This window comes from Doryrhamphus excisus, chromosome 11, assembly GCF_030265055.1.
Source record: "Doryrhamphus excisus isolate RoL2022-K1 chromosome 11, RoL_Dexc_1.0, whole genome shotgun sequence".
Taxonomy (NCBI): domain Eukaryota; kingdom Metazoa; phylum Chordata; class Actinopteri; order Syngnathiformes; family Syngnathidae; genus Doryrhamphus; species Doryrhamphus excisus.
This window is the reverse complement of record NC_080476.1, coordinates 13,207,775-13,227,947: the sequence shown is the minus strand read 5'-3', so window position 1 is coordinate 13,227,947 and position 20,173 is coordinate 13,207,775. Positions and strand designations below refer to the sequence as shown.

The window sequence follows — 20,173 nt, the reverse complement described above, 5'->3', positions numbered from 1 at the left end:
AGTAAATCATCAGCTCACGTTCCCGCTTGTCGGAGCGTGTTTGGGTTTTCAAACCTCTCGTTTAAATCTGGCAACCTTCCCAAACGGGGCTGTGCAACAAACGGCCATTGAGCGCACGACACGGCCTAATGAGGCGCCGGGTCGCCTCCGGACGCCTGCTTCTCGTTACAGGAACGCTTCAATTGTTGCCATGTGCCATGAACATGCCCCACCCCCCCACCCCCCCAAACACCTGGGCCTGCTGCAAACATAAGGAAAAGGAAAAGTGTTTCTGTGTGATGAGATGCCCTCGATTAACCCCACCAAAAGAATTCCAGGTTCCAGCTTCCAGATTTTCAATACGGGATTACCTTCCCGTACTGAAATCCCGGTGCAGTTACCCTCACCGAACCGGGATTATGTTCAAATATGGTAAATTTAAAATAGGATAATGAAAATAGTTGAAATATTAATCACACATTCAATGAAAATATTGATTTTATTTGGCAAACAATCATTTCTAGAATTCAAAACATTCAGAGTGTAAGCGCATCAACCAGCAAATGAAAGGCGGACCTAATATGGAGCCCTGAGGGACGCCGCGTTCACCAAGCATTGTTAGTATTCACATTGTAAAGACGATATCACAACTTATCCAAACCTGGAAACGCTGGATTGATGGAGTGTAGGATTGTCACAAACACTTTTACACGAACACAACATCGCCGGGAAGAATCCGCGGTCACACGGCACTTAATACCCGCACTTGCGCTCGCCGTCAGGCACCTTGTTCCTTTTATGGGTCAGCAAATCCCAACATCCTCAACCCAAGCCTAGAGCGTTGGCAGAGCAATAAGTTAATGTGGAAGAACGAAGAAAAAGAGAAGGCGCACACGATTCGCCTCGCCAACACGTTTCTGTACAACAGCGACGGCCAGGTGTGGCGACGATATCGATATATATGTTCAACATTTACAATTTACAAGATTACCGATTGCACACACGGAAAAATAAAGTTGTTGAAAGTCATCAGCCTTTGTCGAGGGTGGTGACATCATGCAGCAGTGATGATGTCACTCGGGCCTTTAGCTTGCATGGACGCTAGTCCGGACGTGAAGGTCCAGATGGAAGATCTCCTTATTTACAATGCCAGTCCTGTATTTCCTCAAATAGCGGCCTTCGCTCCAATAGATGCCGTGTCTCAATAAACTAACTCCCACATCAAAAAGCACATCTGTTGCTAGCCAAAACAGCAGCACCTATGGAGGGACCTCTCTTGCAGTTTTTTTTTAATTTATCCGAAAATAAGGCTTTTATTATTTACTGGTATTATTAATACTTTTTAGCCGGCCAAAAGTGTTGCACATTTGATGCATTTCCTCAATAACAATCATTTTATTTGTGAAATAAAAAATAAATTAATGAATAAAATGATTAAAAATACAGATTTGCTATGATTTCATGTTGCGGATTCTATGCATTTCCCTCATAATAATTCTTTTATTTTATTTGTAAGTAAATCATATAAAACTAATTTATTGCTATAGAATTTATATGACAAATAAAGATTTGAGTGTTATCTCAAAAACATTTTTTTTTCTATTTTAATTAAAAAAAGTGTAGAATATTTATTGTTCTAAAATGTATTTATACTTCTAATAGTGATTTCAATACAATACATAACGTTATTTGAACATTACTGAACATTTCTTCCGAAGTTGCACGCCTTCGTAAATAAAATAACCGCTCTCCGGGCCACCGGATGAGGAAGCTGGGCCTGGGTGTTTCAGTGGGAGTGGAAGTGTGGATATTTACGTACGTGTAATCTGCAACGCTTCAATGACTGATTTTAAGCTGCATGATTCAGACTAGCTTTTCACATGGAAGGGAAAAAGAGAGAAGGTAAATGCGGCGGAATGCTAGACTTTGCCCTTGCAGTGTTTTGTTTACATTTGCCGAGGTGGAGCTAGCATAGTTGCATAGTTGCATATGGAGCCCTTTAGCTCAGGTTAAAGTTCAGCCAAGCTGAGCTGACATTCCACCGCCGCTCCCAGTGATGCTTCGGCGCCGACCAACAGGACAAGAAGAAGCTAGGAAGTGTTAGCGTGCAGCAGAAAGAGCGTCATGGCCTGATGCCGCTTCACTACAGGAATGCTAATCACGGACCCCCCCACCCCCCCAGTCCCACAGAGATCCCAGTGGTCCAAGATGAGCATTCCTGCATGACGGCGCTCAGCGAGGACGACGCTCAGTAGAACTTTCTTTAGATGCTTCTGCCTGCCTTCCACCTCAGACGATCTCCACCTTGGAGTTGGGGTAGACGGCCACCACGTCGTAGCCCTCCGGGGGCTGCACGCGGGCCTTGGCGTGGGTCTCGCAGTACAGATTGTCCTCGATGAAGAAGTACCCCCTCTGCTTGAGGTTGGTGCCGCAGTCGTCGCACACAAAGCACTCGGGGTGGTAGAGTTTGTCCCGTGCCTTCACGATGGTGCCCCTGCCAAAATAAAAAACACAGGATGAAAGATGGGCGACCACAAATGAGGGAGTCTTATCTGTTTTTTTAGGATGTTACACGAGCAGGAAGGAACGGTTTTATGGTGTTTCGGCTCTAAGCGTCAGGAGTGTAAATATACTGTAAAACGACAACACCACCGTAGATGAACGAGGAGACGTCAGATAGCAACAAGCTTTCTGTTTCCTTCACATACGGACTAGCCGTGGAACATTGATAAAAAACATATAGCAGTCATAAATATGCAGACACTTCCCCATGTTATTGAATGGCAAGGTGTCTCCATACTTTTGACCATGTGATGGATGAATGGTGGAGCGACCCACTCCCTGTGTTCAGGAGTTGCGTTTGTATTCTTAACAGTAAAAAACAGTAAACAGTACTACAAACGGGAAGAAGTAGACCTCGGCTGAATACCGTCTTTATTGTCCAGGCTAATCAGCCGGTGCTTGCTGAGGCTTTGACTCGCGTTTTCCTTTTCCGTGGTGTGTTGCCTGCTTTGTGTTGGTATTGGTTTAGGAAGGCGCTGGCCTCTCCTTGTGTCCTCCAACGCTTCTTGTTCGTGATGAATGACATCGGTGCTTACCTGGGCCCGCTTTAAAAAGACACAGCTGTGTGTGTGTGTGACGGTGTGCTTTCATCATTCCAACTTTCCGGCGTCTCGGCCTGCCGGTGCATGTCGACGTGCATGTTTTTGCTTGAGAGCTTTTAGGATCAAATTCCAAACTGATTTACTTTCACACTGTCCGCTTGAGGCAAATGGCCGCCCCACACTGTGTGGGCGGGTAAAGTGCGACGGTAAACCTCACTCCCTGACGCCTGAATAGGGAACACTTTGGGCTTTTAAAGGTGAAGGTGGTGGTACTTCCTGTTAACTTGTACCTTTACCGCTTGGCTGAACTTTGTCCTACTAATACTACAGTAAACCTCGGATATATCGGACTCGGATATATCGGAAATTCGCTCACAACGGACAGATAAAAAAGAACCGATTTTTCTGTTATGCATTTCCAATAAAAATTCATTGCATATATTGGATTTTTTATAACGGATTTCGGCCTATTCGGACAAAATCTCCAGTCCCGTTCCAATGCATTTCCATTAAATTTCCCTCACATATATCGGATGGCCGCATCGTGGCGCTCCGATTCGCCGAATCGTGACAGGCCGCAATACGACGTCATTTGCAGCGTTTGCAGCGTTGCCTGCGCGTCCAGGTACATTGGAAACATAGTCAAGGAAGTGCCTTTTTATAACGGATAAAATCCGATTTACGCATATACCGGATATAAATCCGATATATGCGTAAAACGGACATTTTCCGGTATACGCATATAACGGATTTCGCTTATATCGGACAAAACCAGTGGGAACAATTGAATCCGATATATCCGAGGTTTACTGTACTAACAATAACATTATACTTACACAATGCCGTTACAGCAGCGCGTGCACTGGGGCAGCTTCTGCAGCCCAGACATGGAACCAGGGATGGGGCTCCCCAGCTTTGGAATGGGCGATCGGACTGGAGACTTGAGGTTTCTCATCCTCTCGGTGGGGGACACGCCTACAGGAGAAAACGGAGCCACAAGGTGAGGCCACTTTATTGTTTACATCCGTGTTGGAGCTGACAAAGCAAATGTGAAACGGGAGGAAGGAAGGAGATAGACACTGAGTCGTTCATCGTTCTATGTGTGTTTTTGTGATCAAATCAACCCTGATAGTGAAAGGGTCCCCTGACAAGCTCACTTGTTCCACTGAGGGCGCCAAAAATGAAAGCATTTTGTAAAGCAAAACTTGTAGTCAACTTCCCAGACGTTCCCTGGCGCTCTTTCCTTTCCCCCCATTTTCCCCCAATTTCAACTTTCTCATAGCAAATGTTCTTCTTGTAATTATTTCAACTAAGATGCACCATAAATATCAGTGTACACAAAATACACTTACGTAAATCAAAAAAATAAATATGTATATATATATTATAAAAATGTTATTGGCCACCAGCCTCCACCTTCCTTAGCCTGACGCCTTCCCACGCAACTGTAATGGCACGATGCCAGCGACACCATGACATCCAAACCCCACGGCACGCCATGTGAAACGGACCATCAGTCATTCACCTCGGCCCGCCAGGAGATGCTAACCACAGTACACGCAGCGTGTCTCCCGCCGCGACGCCATACTTATCTCCTTGGCAACGCCACTCGCTGATGTCTGCTCTGTAGGAGTGATATCTGATGATAACAGAAGCCATACTGTATCTCCGCTGTCAGCATCCAGTTAGTACTTTGTGTAGCTGGAGGCTTCTGGGAGATACGAGACACGTTGATGGAAAATCCCGTTTGTCTGTCTGGAAAACATGCAGGGATGTTCCCACCAAGGCTTACTTAGACGGTGCGAGTCCCATCAACAGCAGCCAGTGAACGTGAGTAACAACGTGGTGACTGTGTGCACGAATGCTGCCAATAGAGGGATGCTGTGGTTCATTGAGGCAAATACAACTCAACACATAGTTGTGAGTACCAAGGTGGTGACAGTGTGCATGAATGCTGCCAGCACAGGGATGCTGTGGTTCATTTAGGTAAATACAACTCAACACATAATTGTGAGTAGCAAAGTGGTGACAGTGTGCACAAATGCTGCCAGTAGAGGGATGCTGTGGTTCATTGTGGCAAATACAACTCAACACATAGTTGTGAGTACCAAGGTGGTGACAGTGTGCACGAATGCTGCCGGCACAGGGATGCTGTGGTTCATTGAGGCAAATGCAACTCAACACATAGTTGTGAGTAGCAAGGTGGTGACAGTGTGCATGAATGCTGCCGGCACAGTGATGCTGTGGTTCATTGAGGCAAATACAACTCAACACATAGTTGTGAGTAGCAAGGTGGTGACAGTGTGCACGAATGCTGCCAATAAGGGGATGCTGTGGTTCATTTAGGGAAATACAACTCAACACAAATGAGTAGCAAAATAATTGTGTTTTGCCTCCAGTGTGCACGAGTGCTGCTCGTACTGGGATGCTGTGGTTCATTTAGGGAAATACAACTCAACACAAATGAGTAGCAAAATAATTGTGTTTTGCCTCCAGTGTGCACGAGTGCTGCTCGTACTGGGATTGTGCAGTTGACAATACAACCCAACACAAGTGAGTAGCGAGACAATGTGGCAATGCGTATGAGTGCTGCTGGCTCTTGGACTCTGCAGTTGATGACACCGAGATGTGAGTAGCAACATAGTTGTGTTTTGGCTACAGTCAAGCATGGCGGTGGTGGTGTCATGATCTGTGACTGCACGAGTGCTGCCAGAATCCGGGAAGATTGTACAATTCCAAAGACGATAATGCTGACTTGTCATTGAGGTCTTCACTCAACAACACGTTTATTACCGCGGTTGCAGTTTTAATGAATGCTTTGCATCTTTGAAGACAGCTTTTACCAGAAGAGAGTAAACATTCCATGCGCATGACTCCCAGCAACTCCGCTTCCAAAAGGTCAAAAGGCAGACAGGACAGCCATTTTTCTCCTTTTATTGTCCCATTGTGAACTTGTTGTTGACTGTAAATCGCCCGAGCGAAACGTGACTTCCAGTCCTCATGCATTCACCAGCTATGTGAAAAGCCTCTCGGGCCCCCCCCACCTCCGCCTTTTAAGTCTCCCGTCTGTGTCCGGCTATAAAAGGAAAGCTATGTCAGTGGGAGCAGGAATGCTTGATGTCGTTCCGTGACAAACGCTGGAAGACACGCCAAGGGTTTCCCAGGTGCTCGTTTCCTTTTCTTACGTATCACCAGCAGCTGCTCGCACCACCGGCAAAGCCCTGCTGTGGGAAGATGGGTCGGAATTGGGAGGGGGTTACTCGGAAAAGCGTGCGTGGTGGTGGAGTGGCGCTAGCGGTCACCGCTAACGCTTTGTGATGAAATGGATGGGATGAAAGCATGTATATCCAACTAGTGACCACTGTTGACTGTTTACCAAGAGTGTTATGTCATCTGACCACAACGACCCCAGGAATGGGCGACCGTTTCCCCATGGGACAAAAGGGAGCTCCAAACTAAACGCATTGCCTGTTTGAAAAAAATGTCACATTTGAGTAAAAAAAAACAGAAACTAGACTGATAACTTGCTAGCTAGTTAGATTACAATAGCAGCAACACATCATCATCATCATCATCATCACAGCATCTCACGACGGTCTAATCCCAGCTCACCTTCCCAATCCAACGCTCATCTCACGACGGTCTAATCCCAGCTCACCTTCCCAATCCAACGTTTATCTCACAACGGTCTAATCCCAGCTCACCTTCCCAATCCAACGCTCATCTCACGACGGTCTAATCCCAGCTCACCTTCCCAATCCAACTCTTATCTCACGACGGTCTAATCCCAGCTCACCTTCACAATCCAACGCTTATCTCACCATGGTTTAATCCCAGCTCACCTTCCCGATCCAACGCTTATCTCACGGCGGTCTAATCCCAGCTCACCTTCCCAATCCAACGCTTATCTCACGACGGTCTAATCCCAGCTCACCTTCCCAATCCAATGCTTATCTCACAACGGTCTAATCCCAGCTCACCTTCCCAATCCAATGCTTATCTCACAACGGTCTAATCCCAGCTCACCTTCACAATCCAATGCTTATGTCACAACTGTTTAATCCCAGCTCACCTTCCCAATCCAACGTTTATTTACAACGGTCTAATCCCAGCTCACCTTCCCAATCCAAAGCTTGTGGAAGCGATCCAGATCTTGGAAAGCATTAGGAACAAACAACGTGATGACTGACTCACCTCCATCCTCGGCTTCCAGGATTCCCTGAAGGTATTTGAACGATCCGGACTGTTTGGGCTCCGAGGAGGGTTCCTCGTAGTCGGTCAGCATCTTGTAGACGTGCGACTGCATGTCCACGCCATTGCGGCCCGCAGGGGAGTGCGTGGGGGGTTCGGGGCTTGACGAGACGGAAAAGATGACGTGAGTGATTTTGTTGAGTAATAGTCCTCCATGTTGTCTCACAGTTGGGACGTGTTGGCTTGGGGGGGCCACAAGATGAAAGCAGATCAAGGGCCAGCCGACCTATTAGCCAAAACATGAAAGACAAACCAGCCTGCCAGAGAAAGTGTGTGTGTGTGTGTGTGTACTTGTGTGTGTGTGTGTGTGTGTCACTCCATGCATCCTAGCATATGAACATTCGTCAACAAAATCTAATTTAGCCAAAAAGACAACTTCAATCGTTTTCACAAGGTAACATTTTTCCCGTATTATTCAACTCTGTGTATTGAAATGATTTCCAGTTGGTTAAAGCTCAGCGCTAAATAACAACAAAGGGATTGGCCAGTCTCCCCCTCGTCCGGTTAAGCCCAGATGCCACGAAAGAGCGTCCCCAAAGTCTTGCCGGGATGAAGAACGGGACGTCTCAGGACTCTCGTCCGACCAAAATTTTGATCAGAAACTCTCGCAAATACGCCATCATAAACAACCTAAGGATGCCTGGTGGGATACATTGTGGAAGCGCCTCACCTGTGAGAGGCGCTCAGGCTGAGCCCCCCCAGTTTCCCCGGCAGGGACCTGTCCCCGTTGCTCCCGTTGGATGCGTAGAGTCCGGCCGGGCTGTTGAACGCGGCGGCGTGCGTCCCGGTCCCGTTGCCGTACGGATAGCCGTGGCCGTTGTTGTTGTGGTTGCCAGCGGCGGTCTTGGAGTAGCCGTTGTGCACGTGCGGGGGCGGCGGGGGCTGAGGCTCGGGGGTGTATGAGGGCTTGCGGTTGTAGTTCGCGTAGCCGCTGGTGATGGGCCTGAAGTTCTGTGAGGAGAGACGGGAAGCCATGAAACCTTGATGTTTCTTATCCTTGCCTTTAAAACCGGAACTGCGTCTCGTTCCGTCCAGACCTTCGCCAACAACACCTCGTGTTAGTTTTCTGTGCCGCCGGAGTACCTTTATATCACACAGCACGTTTGGCGATGACGTCCGCCAAGTGCTGGAACAAACCTTTAGACATTCTCGCTCTGCGGGAGCTCTTTGGAGGAATGCGGCGCACTAATGCAGCACAGATGCACACACACACACACACACTTTCTGTCTTTCGGCTGAGGTCGTTGACCTCTTTGGGCATCCGCTGATCGGACTTATTAGCTCAAAATAAAGTTTGATTGAAATCAAATTTGATCGAGGTCTGTAGCCGTCACTTCAGCTAGCATCCAAACGTTAGCATCAGACGGACGTCATTTGTTGCTTGACTTCCTCCTCTGCATGATACCAACGTGTTGCTAATGTTGCATGATAAAACATTTCAACGACGGGAACTGGTAACGTTAGTCCCGGTTCCCATCCATGCTCCAGACCCAATGCCCACCCTGGTGACTGTAGACTTTAATTCCACAGTTTCCAGCTGGAGCATCTCAGCAGATGGAAATGCTGGATGTTATCACGTCCTGTCCACAGCGCTGGCTAGCTGGGACCACACACATGCACACACACACACACACACACATGCAGCCAGACAGATGAAGAAGATCCTCCATAATCAGGCCTTTTCTGGAAGCCTCCTCTGCTCCACGCTCCCCAAGTTTACATCTTGGAGCTTCTCTGCCTGGTGTTATCGCCTGGTGTGGTCCAGACCTAAACTAACTAGGTCTGCGCTTCCTCACGTCTTTGGACGTTAGACGCCCCCACCCACCCACCCACCCACCCCTTAAAGGGTACCTGCACCAAAAACAAACAAAAGTCAGAGTGAAGCTCAGCATTTCTCCTCCCAACTGGATGTCGTCATCACGTTTCATCGATTCTTTTACGACACGAGAGAGCTGGACTTTTACACTGAAAGGGTCTTTGTACGTCTCCCCCCTGGGGGCCGTCACCGAGGCCGTTCCACCAAAATTAGCACCCACCAGATATGCCAGAATGGGAGACCCTATGACCCCTGACCTCCACCAAGGTCAGGCTGGTTGTTGGCCAGATCCCGTCTTGTTTTCCCTTTCTGCCCCCATTAACCCCCCCCCCCCAGCTCATCTGTCTCTCATCCCGGCCAGGCTCCCCAGGGTCCGACCCAGGGAGCCATGAAGGGCTGGTTTGTGTTTGCTTAGTGGAGCAAAGCTTCATTTCCAAGGTCCAGAGGGATTAAACCCCTCGCAGGAGGTAGAGGAGGGGCGGGTGGTGTGTGTGTGTTCATGTGTGTGTGTTTTACCATGAGTGTTTGTGTGTACGGTCTCTTTTAAAGACGTATGAGTTCAATTAAGGTTCCCCCCTACCCTTCACGCTGCGCCCTTCATCTCTTTGACCCCTCAGGGCTGCAGGCTGGGTTACCATCCATGAACCCCCACATATTTTCTTTAGTATACAATCTATATGCTTTATATCTTTACTTCAGCAAATGGCTAATATAACGTAGGAAATCACAAGTTGAAACAGATGCACGGTATTAATGATAAACAAAGATCCTCTATATGACAGGAGCACTCGTACACACGTTTACAGTAAGCATAGCACAGGTACCATAAGTACGTTTATAGTAAGCATAGCACAGGTACTATGAGAATGTTTATAGTAAGCATAGCACAGGTACTATGAGAACGTTTATAGTAAGCATAGCACAGGTACTATGAGAACGTTTATAGTAACCATATCACAGGTACTATTAGAACGTTTATAGTAAGCAAAGCACAGGTACTATGAGAACGTTTAAAGTAACCATAGCACATGTACTATGAGAACGTTTATAGTAAGCATAGCACGGGTACTATGAGAACGTTTATAGTAACCATAGCCCAGGTACTATGAGAACGTTTATAGTAACCATAGACAAGGTACTATGAGTGAGTTTATAGTAACCATAGACAAGGTACTATGAGAACGTTTATAGTAAGCATAGCCCAGGTACTATGAGTATGTTTATAGTAACCATAGTACAGGTACTATGAGAACGTTTATAGTAAGCATAGTACAGGTACTATGAGTATGTTTATAGTAACCATAGCACAGGTACTATGAGAACGTTTGACATGTCTTTGTGCTCCCAAACTGTCCTTCTTCCCCAAGATCCCAGATGACCCAGTGGGGATTATGTGGCAGCAGGCGGACATGTTATGCTAAGAGCGGCTAAACAAGATAAGGTTACCATGGAGGGAATGCGCTGATAAGATGTCTCGGGATTAAACATTTATAGTCTTGGATAAAAGCTGGATCCATCTTTTTAATGGAGGGCTTGCAGGTCTGGAATGTTACTTCACTCAGACCAGGATCTCTTGGGCTACATTGGTGTGGGGGCCACATTTCCAGAAAGCTAAAAAGGGGGGTGGGGGGGTGGTATTCATCCTTCACTATAATTCTTATTTGATGCTGGGGTCCTTGATCCTGTTACAGCTCTTTAGTGTGGGGGGGCGTCTTTTTTTCAGTAAAAACTGCATCTCAGGTGAAAAAGTCTACGATGAATATCGACCCATTTTTCCTGTTGTTTTTGATTTCCCAGACTTCCGGGCCCCCAGCCCCCGGCCACCTCCTCCAGCTCCACCAGGAGGACACCCAGGCATTCGCAGGCCAGCAGTGAGACGTAACCTCTCCAGCCTGACCGAGGTCTGGACACGCCCGGAACATCTCACCAGGGAGGCGTCCGGATGAGATGCCCGAGCCCCCTCAAGTGGCCCCTCCAGGTGAGATGTCTGAAGGGGTACACCACTGTAAAAAGTTTTGGAGCAATCGGTGCAACCCAACAGAAACCTTAGTTGTTCTGCTGCGGTTCACCCTAAGCCACCATGCACCCAGCCAGCACAAAGTGGAGGTCCAAAACAAGAATCTGGTTTTAATCCTTGAAAACAAAAAGCTAATATGAATCTTGTGGCTTCATGAACGACCCCATCAAGAATCGAACCCCAAGAAGAAACTCTGCTGTGAATGCAGACGTCGCTTGATTGGATTCCCTGGCATGGGATGAAGAAGCAAAGTTCCCTGTAAACACATTTTGGCAACACATGACACCGAGGAGATCCATATTGCTGGAAGCTGCAACCTTTCACAAATCCTGGAAGGAAGCAGCTTGGTTGCATCCATGAAACAAGCGCTTTGTCCTTTTTTCCTTCTTCATTTTAAATGGACCACACTTCCAAGCTAGGGAAGGTCGGAAATTCCTGCGAGGGCTTCATCTGCCAGCTCCTATTAAATCCACGGAGAGGGTTTGTCCTCAGCTGCCGGTTCTCGGGCCTCCCGGCCGTACGCCAGCTTCCGCATCCCTTCTGGACGGCAAGGCCCAAATTGGCACCAAGTCACATTCCCACATTTAACAACGGGAATCTGTTGAACGCTGACCGACAGGATTCACCAGGGGTGACAAAAAATTCCAAAAAGAGAAACAGCAAAAATTAAAAATAATCAAAAAGTGATTTTAGAGTCCAAATATTAAGAGGAAAAAAATGTAATCAGAAAAAGTCAAATATTATGGGGAACAATCCTATATTTTTAGTAGCATAATGCTGAAATACTGAAGAAAAAATGTATTTTTTAAGAGTCATAATAAGAAAATTCAAATAGTTCGTGGAAAAAAACAGCAGAAATTGAAAATTGAAAAACATTTAATGACAATAAAGTCAAAATATGAAGTCATATGCTAACCAGAAAAATTTATTTGTATTGTTTTGAGTAAAAGTCATGTGTGAAAAGTTGAAACAAAACAGAAAAAAAGTAAGTCATAATATTATGAGAAACAAAGAACAAGAACAATGAAAATGAGGTTGGGGAAAAAGTACTAATATGATAGAATAAAGTCACAATATGAGTGGAATAAAGTCATCATTACAAGAAGAAAACGTACTAGAAGAAAGTTGAAATATTTGGAAAAAGCATTTTTCCCACCAACCGCATCCAAAATATCAACGTGGTCCTCACATCCTTTGACTTTCCTGGGTGGAGAAGGTCAGGACACCCCTGGGCTGCACCAAGGGCTTAAAGCTCTTCCTAAGCTGAAGTTGAACCGTCTGAAATGACACTTAAATGACGCTTTGGCTGGAAAATCTTTCTGAGAGCACGTCAGCATTAAAACCGTCAATTACAGACGGGAAATGGAGAGAAAAACATTGAAGACGACCGAGAACTTTCCCTTTAAAAATGCTTTGTCACTGGAAAACAGCACGGCCATTGTTCCTTCAATCAGCCATGCAATGACCTCAAACCATGAAGTCATTTTATTGCCATGGAAACGCTGCTCATTGGCAAGGTTGGAGGAATAGAGAGTTTCATAATTCCAGCAAATCAAAACGGCCTTGCTGACCGGAAGTGATCCATGTTGGGGGGGGGGGCAGGGAACTCGCCATATTTTCCGAGTCCACAGCAAGTCAGTTTTATTTGTAGAAGCGACGTCCTTGTCTACACTATTTTTCTATAAAACCATAACTATAGAATATTGACTACAAACGCTGCTTTTGACACTGATACGTTACTGGTCTTTACTGGTCTTACTGGTCTTTACTGTTTAAGCGTCATGACATTCTTTTCTCAAAATATCACAGCTTGATTCTGTGACTAACGACTTTATTCTTTTAATATTTTGACTTTATTCCACACAAATTACAGCAGTTTAATTGTTCAACTATTTTAGCTTTAGTCTTGTAAATGTTCTTCCAGTAATTATGACTTTATTCCCATAATATTATCACTTTATTCCACACAAATTACAGCAGTTTAATTGTTCAACTATTTTAGCTTTAGTCTTGTAAATATTCTTCCCGGAATTATGACTTTATTCCCATAATATTTTCACTTTATTCCACAGAAATTACTGCAGTTTAATTGTTCAACTATTTTAGCTTTAGTCTTGTAAATGTTCCTCACGGAATGATGACTTTATTCCCATAATATTTTGACTTTATTCCACACAAATTACAGCAGTTTAATTGTTCAACTATTTTAGCTTTAGTCTTGTAAATGTTCTTCCCGGAATTATGACTTTATTCCCATAATATTGTCACTTTATTCCACACAAATGACAGCAGTTTAATTGTTCAACTATTTTAGCTTTAGTCTTGTAAATATTCTTCCAGTAATTATGACTTTATTCCCATAATATTGTCACTTTATTCCACACAAATTACAGCAGTTTAATTGTTCAACTATTTTAGCTTTAGTCTTGTAAATGTTCTTCCCGGAATTATGACTTTATTCCCATAATATTGTCACTTTATTCCACACAAATGACAGCAGTTTAATTGTTCAACTATTTTAGCTTTAGTCTTGTAAATATTCTTCCAGTAATTATGACTTTATTCCCATAATATTGTCACTTTATTCCACACAAATGACAGCAGTTTAATTGTTCAACTATTTTAGCTTTAGTCTTGTAAATGTTCTTCCCGTAATTATGACTTTATTCCCATAATATTGTCACTTTATTTCACACAAATTACAGCAGTTTAATTGTTCAACTACTTTAGCTTTAGTCTTGTAAATGTTCTTCCCAGAATTATGACTTTATTCCCATAATATTTTCACTTTATTCCACAGAAATTACAGCAGTTTAATTGTTCAACTATTTTAGCTTTAGTCTTGTAAATATTCTTCCTGTAATTATGACTTTATTCCCATAATATTTTGACTTTATTCCACAGAAATTACAGCAGTTTAATTGTTCAACTATTTTAGCTTTAGTCTTGTAAATGTTCTTCCCAGAATTATGACTTTATTCCCATAATATTTTCACTTTATTGCACACAAATTACAGTAGTTTAATTGTTCAACTATTTTAGCTTTAGTCTTGTAAATGTTCTTCCAGTAATTATGACTTTATTCCCATAATATTTTCACTTTATTTCACTCAAATTACAGCAGTTTAATTGTTCAACTATTTTAGCTTTAGTCTTGGAAATGTTCTTCCTGTAATTATGACTTTATTCCCATAATATTGTCACTTTATTCCACACAAATTACAGCAGTTTAATTGTTCAACTATTTTAGCTTTAGTCTTGTAAATGTTCTTCCCGTAATTATGACTTTATTCCCATAATATTTTGACTTTATTCCACAGAAATTACAGCAGTTTAATTGTTCAACTATTTTAGCTTTAGTCTTGTAAATATTCTTCCAGTAATTATGACTTTATTCCCATAATATTTTGACTTTATTCCACACAAATTACAGCAGTTTAATTGTTCAACTATTTTAGCTTTAGTCTTGTAAATATTCTTCCTGTAATTATGACTTTATTCCCAATAATATTTTGACTTTATTCCACAGAAATTACAGCAGTTTAATTGTTCAACTATTTTAGCTTTAGTCTTGTAAATGTTTTTCCCGGAATTATGACTTCATTCCCATAATATTTTCACTTGAAAGATTCAGCAAAATCACTGCTGATTTTTCTTTCTTCTTAAATGATATTTTGGAATGTACCACAAACCGATACAAGGCCACCCTTTGGACACCCCAACTTGGACCTCCCTCAGTGTGTAACTATGCAAGTCCAGTTCAGTTTGTGAGTGGATTGCGGTTCTGGTTAGGATTTTGGAGGCATGTTCTGGCTTAAAGATCTGACTGTTTCATTTAGCCTGTCATCTGTTTGTACAGGTAACTAGTCAGCACCTTGTCGCCTGGTTATGGTAGTGATGACATCATCTGATCCATCAGCTTGCTGACTAGTTGCTACACGGCCGCTCTGATGCAAGGCGTCGTCTATTTTTGGAGTGAGTCATTTCGGTTTGGCCTTTTCGTGCTTTGAATGTGCTTTCCGTCAAGATTTAAAGAGTGAAGCTGGATTTTCCAACCTGATGCTAAAAACCAAACCCTTTACCCCCCTCCAGCAGAAAGGCCGATGAATGACACAACGAGACAATAACGCCGCTTTCATTGTGTCTCCAAGCTGCAAACAATACTCCTCTGGAAAGATGTCAAGCTTCTATTGATGTGGTGATGGATAGATGCTACCTCAGTTCTTTGTGTGGTTTCCCCACCCTGGTTTTGTTCATTTAAAAGTCCATCTTGTGCCTCACAAGACTAAGGTCCCAGACACATGACAAAGACACGCATGACAATATCTTCATTGTCTCTTTCAAAGCCTCCATACTCGCACGTGTACACTTCCGCACACGCCTCCCATTCCTCGCCAAGTGCTCCCAAACCTGCAAGCTTTCCAGACAATGTCAAAAAGACTTCATTGTGCCTGGAATAGACCAACGGAGAACAATCCACAGTCTTGGGAGACAGTTGTGGACCACATCGGGATGCGTTCTCCTTTTTGAATACGTGATCCCGGGCCACGCTATTCCTGGAGCGAGGCTGGTTTCTATGGATTGTGTTTATGATAAACAGAGCGAGAGGAAAGTGTCATGCTTATTTACTGCCCCAGATGGCAAGTTGTGGTCTGGAGCAAACCATCTTCATCCGAACAGGCCGATTTCAAAAGACTCGGATCAAGTTTTAATGGACTTTAGAATCCAGATCAAAGCTGCGTGCTGGGAACTGGCTGAGCAGTTGGAGAGATATTTCCCCGAACATGAACGAACAAAAGAACGTCAGATTTAAAACAACAAAAGCTTTGCAGAAAATTCAACTTGTCGTCACTTTGTCGTTTGAAGCTCTCAGATCCTGCAGAGACCACATCCTTGGACCAGTGAGGTCTGCAGATGAACCTTCTACATCGGAGCGGCTTCTACACTAAAAACTACATTTCCCATGATGCTTGGTGCGGGCATGTTCTGATGTCTTTACATCTCCATTACTTCACAACTACCACTAACCATTGAGATACGTATTATGGAAAACGCTACTACAGTAAACCTCGGATATATCGGATTCAATTGTTCCCACTGGTTTTGTCCGATATAAGCGAAATCCGTTATATGCGTATACCGGAAAATGTCCGTTTTACGCATATATCGGATTTATATCCGGTATATGCGTAAATCGGATTTTATCCGTTATAAAAAGGCACTTCCTTGACTATGTTTCCAATGTACCTGGACGCGCAGGCAACGCTGCAAACGCTGCAAATGACGTCGTATTGCGGCCTGTCACGATTCGGCGAATCGGAGCGCCGGAGCGCCACGATGCGGCCATCCGATATATGCGAGGGAAATTTAATGGAAATGCATTGGAACGGGACTGGAGATTTTGTCCGAAATAGGCGAAATCCGTTATAAAAAATCCGATATATGCAATGAATTTTTATTGGAAATGCATTACAGAAAAATCGGTTCTTTTTTTATCTGTCCATTGTGAGCGAATTTCTGATATATCCGAGTCCGATATATCCGAGGTTTACTGTACTCAGATGGGCCATCATGACGGCTGAAAAAGTTCCTAAAACTCGGAGAAGCCATTCCCGCTGTTTGCTCTCGTAGAGTGGAGCCGGTTACAGTGAGCATAATTTATACCAAAGTCAAATGCTAAACATTGCCGGATTTGAATGACGGAATAAGCACCGTCAGCGTAGTGTCCCACCAAGATGGCAAAGCCTCTAATGGTCAGGAAACAGGGGGGGGGGGGGGGGCATGCAAAGACCAAAGTTTGGCTGTATGTGCTTGGAGAGGCAGTCATTCCCAGATTTTCTTACAGATACTCTATGGACGCCGCCCGGCCCCGCCCTCCCTACGCATGGTCCTCATGGACTGAGGCATCTGATGGGTGAAATGTGCGCCAACCGAGTGTTGAGACCATGAAAAAGGGTATCTACCTGTGAATCGGGGTCCATGTAGGGGCTCGTCTTGCCATCCTCGCCAACTGTCGGCGACCACATTCTCTCTCCCGATTCCGACCTGAAAGACAAGATCCACAAGAGTGTCTAATGAGATCAAATCTTGTAGTGAGACGTCGGCTCCACAGGTTGAATTCTTAGAGGAAACCCTCCAAAGAAAATGTCGCAAATTCATTCTTCCTGTGTTAGGTCAGACCTGAAAATGCCAAAGTCACTTCAGAATTGTTGGAAACTGATGGTACCCATGTCAGGGGTGACCCCAATTTCCCAGCGAGGGCCCTTCCAGCCATCCATCCGTCTTCTACCACAATTTTTTCCCCAACCTAATTTTCCCCAAATGTGGAGACCCCTGACCGATGTGGACTCAGTGAACCAGAGCCAAACCCTGTGTGGTCGTTCAGTGAAACCCCCTTTAGAACCCCCTTTTGTCCAATAAAAGTGATGCATGCCCCCTCTTTACGCCCCACTCGCATGTCGCTCTGCACATTATCACCTCGGTATCAGATAAAGTCGTCAACACGCCAGAACTTTCCAGAAGCGTGCTAACGTCTGATAGCAAGATAACGAGTATATCTGGATGTTGCCTGTAATTAACTCCAGTTGCAAGAAAGACCGTGACTCACCGACCGGCGGCCATGGCAACGTGCATCACTGACAGGCCTTACTCATTTCTTTCTGGTGTGTCATCATCACGTGTCACGCCACAAACTATTTCTAGCGCCATGGCCTGGCCCACGATGTCATCGCCATGCTGTTTGGTTGCTAAGAGGGAGGGATACACCACAGGGGGCGAGGAGAGGACGGCGGTCGTGGTCGCCCGGCAACCATGATGGATTTATCAGTTGGGAAAGTTGAGGTCATGGGCTGGGAGATGGGGACACACGGAGGTGGCGTGATGGAGAATGCTCCTGTGAGGGTCTTTGGAAGATGCCTCTGTCTGCTTTCTTGTTTGCGTCGTTTGGTTTCCATGGCGACGGCACAAACAACCTCAAGAAAAGAAGCGCCTTTTATTGCCACTTGAATTGACATTTTGTTGTGAGGTGAAGATGGAGGCGGGGGCGCTTTGGAAAATCAGACCAGTCCTAGGATTCCGTCATGTATGAGTTACTACGTCCGCGTCTTCTTCCCAACTTGGTTTCTTCCAGAGTGGAAACTGTGGAAAGCATCTCTAAGGGGATTGAACACAACTTACTGCCTGGCAGATGGAAGAAGTCCAGAAGATGAAGTGCAAGGTCCTTCTGACCGGCTTCTATTCATCACCCACTCACTTCATCTTCCCAACCCGGCTCTGTCTGACCCCCCCCCCCCATGAAAGCGCTCTCAGGAGTGAAGCCCTTCCAAGGAAATAAAAAGCTTCTTTTCCTGATTTATGGAGCAGTAAGCGCTATCTTCCAGGCTGATGGAAACAAGATCTTTAGCATCAGTTTCCAGCTGCCGGCTGCCAGAAACCATCCTGTTATTCCTACCTCCTTTTGCTCCTTCTGATGGCCACAGCAGATTTGTTGTGTAGGAGGGAGGGGGGGGTGCACCCTGGTTTTCCAGACTTTATCTTCCATGATGAATCCCACACCAACATGAGGAGTGTAAGGACACGGGCAGCCATCAAGGCTAATGACCTTCACTACTTAGTCCTTCCCTTGGCTAGGTGTCATCTCCTGATGGGAAGATGGAGCTGCTGCACTTTGCTTTGGCTGCCAGCTCAACGAGGAACATGAAAACCAATCATCTCCAAATTTAGAATGTAGATCTTCCTGTTGCCTGTCCTGCAGGAGACGCGATCATTTGTCTGGAGGTGGCACCAGCCTTGTTTGGATTTTAGGAAGTGGAGGTGATTATCGGCGTCTCACCTGAGGGGGACCATTCCTCATGGAGGTGCCTGACGTCAGGGAATGGTGCATGGAGGTCTGCTCCACTTCCTGCCACACGGCCATTTTTTACCAACCACATAAGACACCTCACTCCAGCATGCTAAAGGGTGGGGTGTTGCTTTGGGTTTTGGTCCCCACCCCCACCTGCTGGAGTCCTGCGTTCCTTCGGTCCCGTGCAGCATTAATTCCTCAGCAGTGACTCACAGGTCACACAGCGGGGGCAAATCCAATGGGGGCAAATCCACTCTAGACTCCTGTCTTTTCTCTGCCAGTATAAAACATGCTGACCAGTCCGCGTCACAGGATTAGGCAAAAACTACTTGAAGGATTTGCACCAAGCTTTGTGGCCGTTTGGGCTGCCAGCCAGGAAACATTACCCACTTTTGTTTCCTTCAATTTCTCAAAGAATCATTCCCAAATCTTTTTTTCCCCGGGTTCCATTCTGGTTGTCCCGGAGAGGTCCACGGATTGCAACCCAGTCTGGACTTAATCCCGCACTTTTTCTTGTGGAATGCAAGTGAAATGGATGCCTGCATGGCGGGGATGTCCTCTTAATGAAGAACAAGCCAGACAGGCTCTTCACGACTCTCTTTTCAGCACATCCATCAGCGGGACTCCTTCCCGGCCGCCTGGCACGCTTCCCAACCGCCATCTGCCTCTGGAGGCCTCTGGAACCACACGGCTTTCTCCAGCCAGCCCCCGCAGAAGTGGAACTGGAGGCGGCACAGAGACGGAATGGAATGGTAACAGAAGAAGAAGAACGGTTCGGGGTTTAGGCGCCACCAGGTACAGTGGAGCAGTGGAGGGAAGCAAGGCATCGGGTCCTTCTCCAGGGAGAAATTTTTTTCCTCTACAGCTGGTTCATGCATTCATGGATTGGTTTCATTTGTGTGCACGTCCTTTAGCAGATGTAACATCAGGAACCTTCTCCTTCTTGTGGGTTCTTCTGACCCGATGGGTGGATAATCCTGAGAAAGTGAGTTTTCGGGGCAAGGATTAGTGGTTTGGGGGTTGGGGGTGGAGTTTGGTGACTTGGCGAGGATTAGAGGTTGAAAGAAATATTCTGTTCAGTTTTTCAGAAGTTGGTTCTACAAAGATGGCCGTCTGATTTGGGCAGGAACCAAACTGCAGAACTGGCCAATAAAAACGCATTG

At 45.3% G+C, this 20,173-nt stretch overlaps 2 protein-coding genes across 2 annotated transcripts in view; one reads left to right on the top strand and one right to left on the bottom strand.

The window, feature by feature from the left end:
* Nucleotides 1–459: 459 nt before the first annotated feature.
* pdlim4 (PDZ and LIM domain 4) overlaps nt 460–20,173 on the bottom strand; it is a 30,202-nt gene continuing 10,488 nt past the window's right edge. The window contains exons 3-7 of the mRNA XM_058086677.1: nt 17,131–17,212; nt 8,005–8,285; nt 7,278–7,435; nt 3,920–4,058; nt 460–2,473 (exon numbers count right to left, since the gene is read on the bottom strand). Of these exons, the coding sequence (XP_057942660.1) occupies nt 2,269–2,473; nt 3,920–4,058; nt 7,278–7,435; nt 8,005–8,285; nt 17,131–17,212 (865 nt within the window). The 3' untranslated portion in view covers nt 460–2,268. The remainder of the gene's footprint in view (nt 2,474–3,919; nt 4,059–7,277; nt 7,436–8,004; nt 8,286–17,130; nt 17,213–20,173) is intronic.
* The window catches only part of pitpnab (phosphatidylinositol transfer protein, alpha b), a 49,468-nt gene continuing 33,229 nt past the window's right edge, over nt 3,935–20,173 (top strand). Inside the window, exons 1-2 of the mRNA XM_058086711.1 lie at nt 3,935–4,083; nt 10,948–11,128. The gene's annotated coding sequence lies outside the window, so the exon portion shown is untranslated. The remainder of the gene's footprint in view (nt 4,084–10,947; nt 11,129–20,173) is intronic.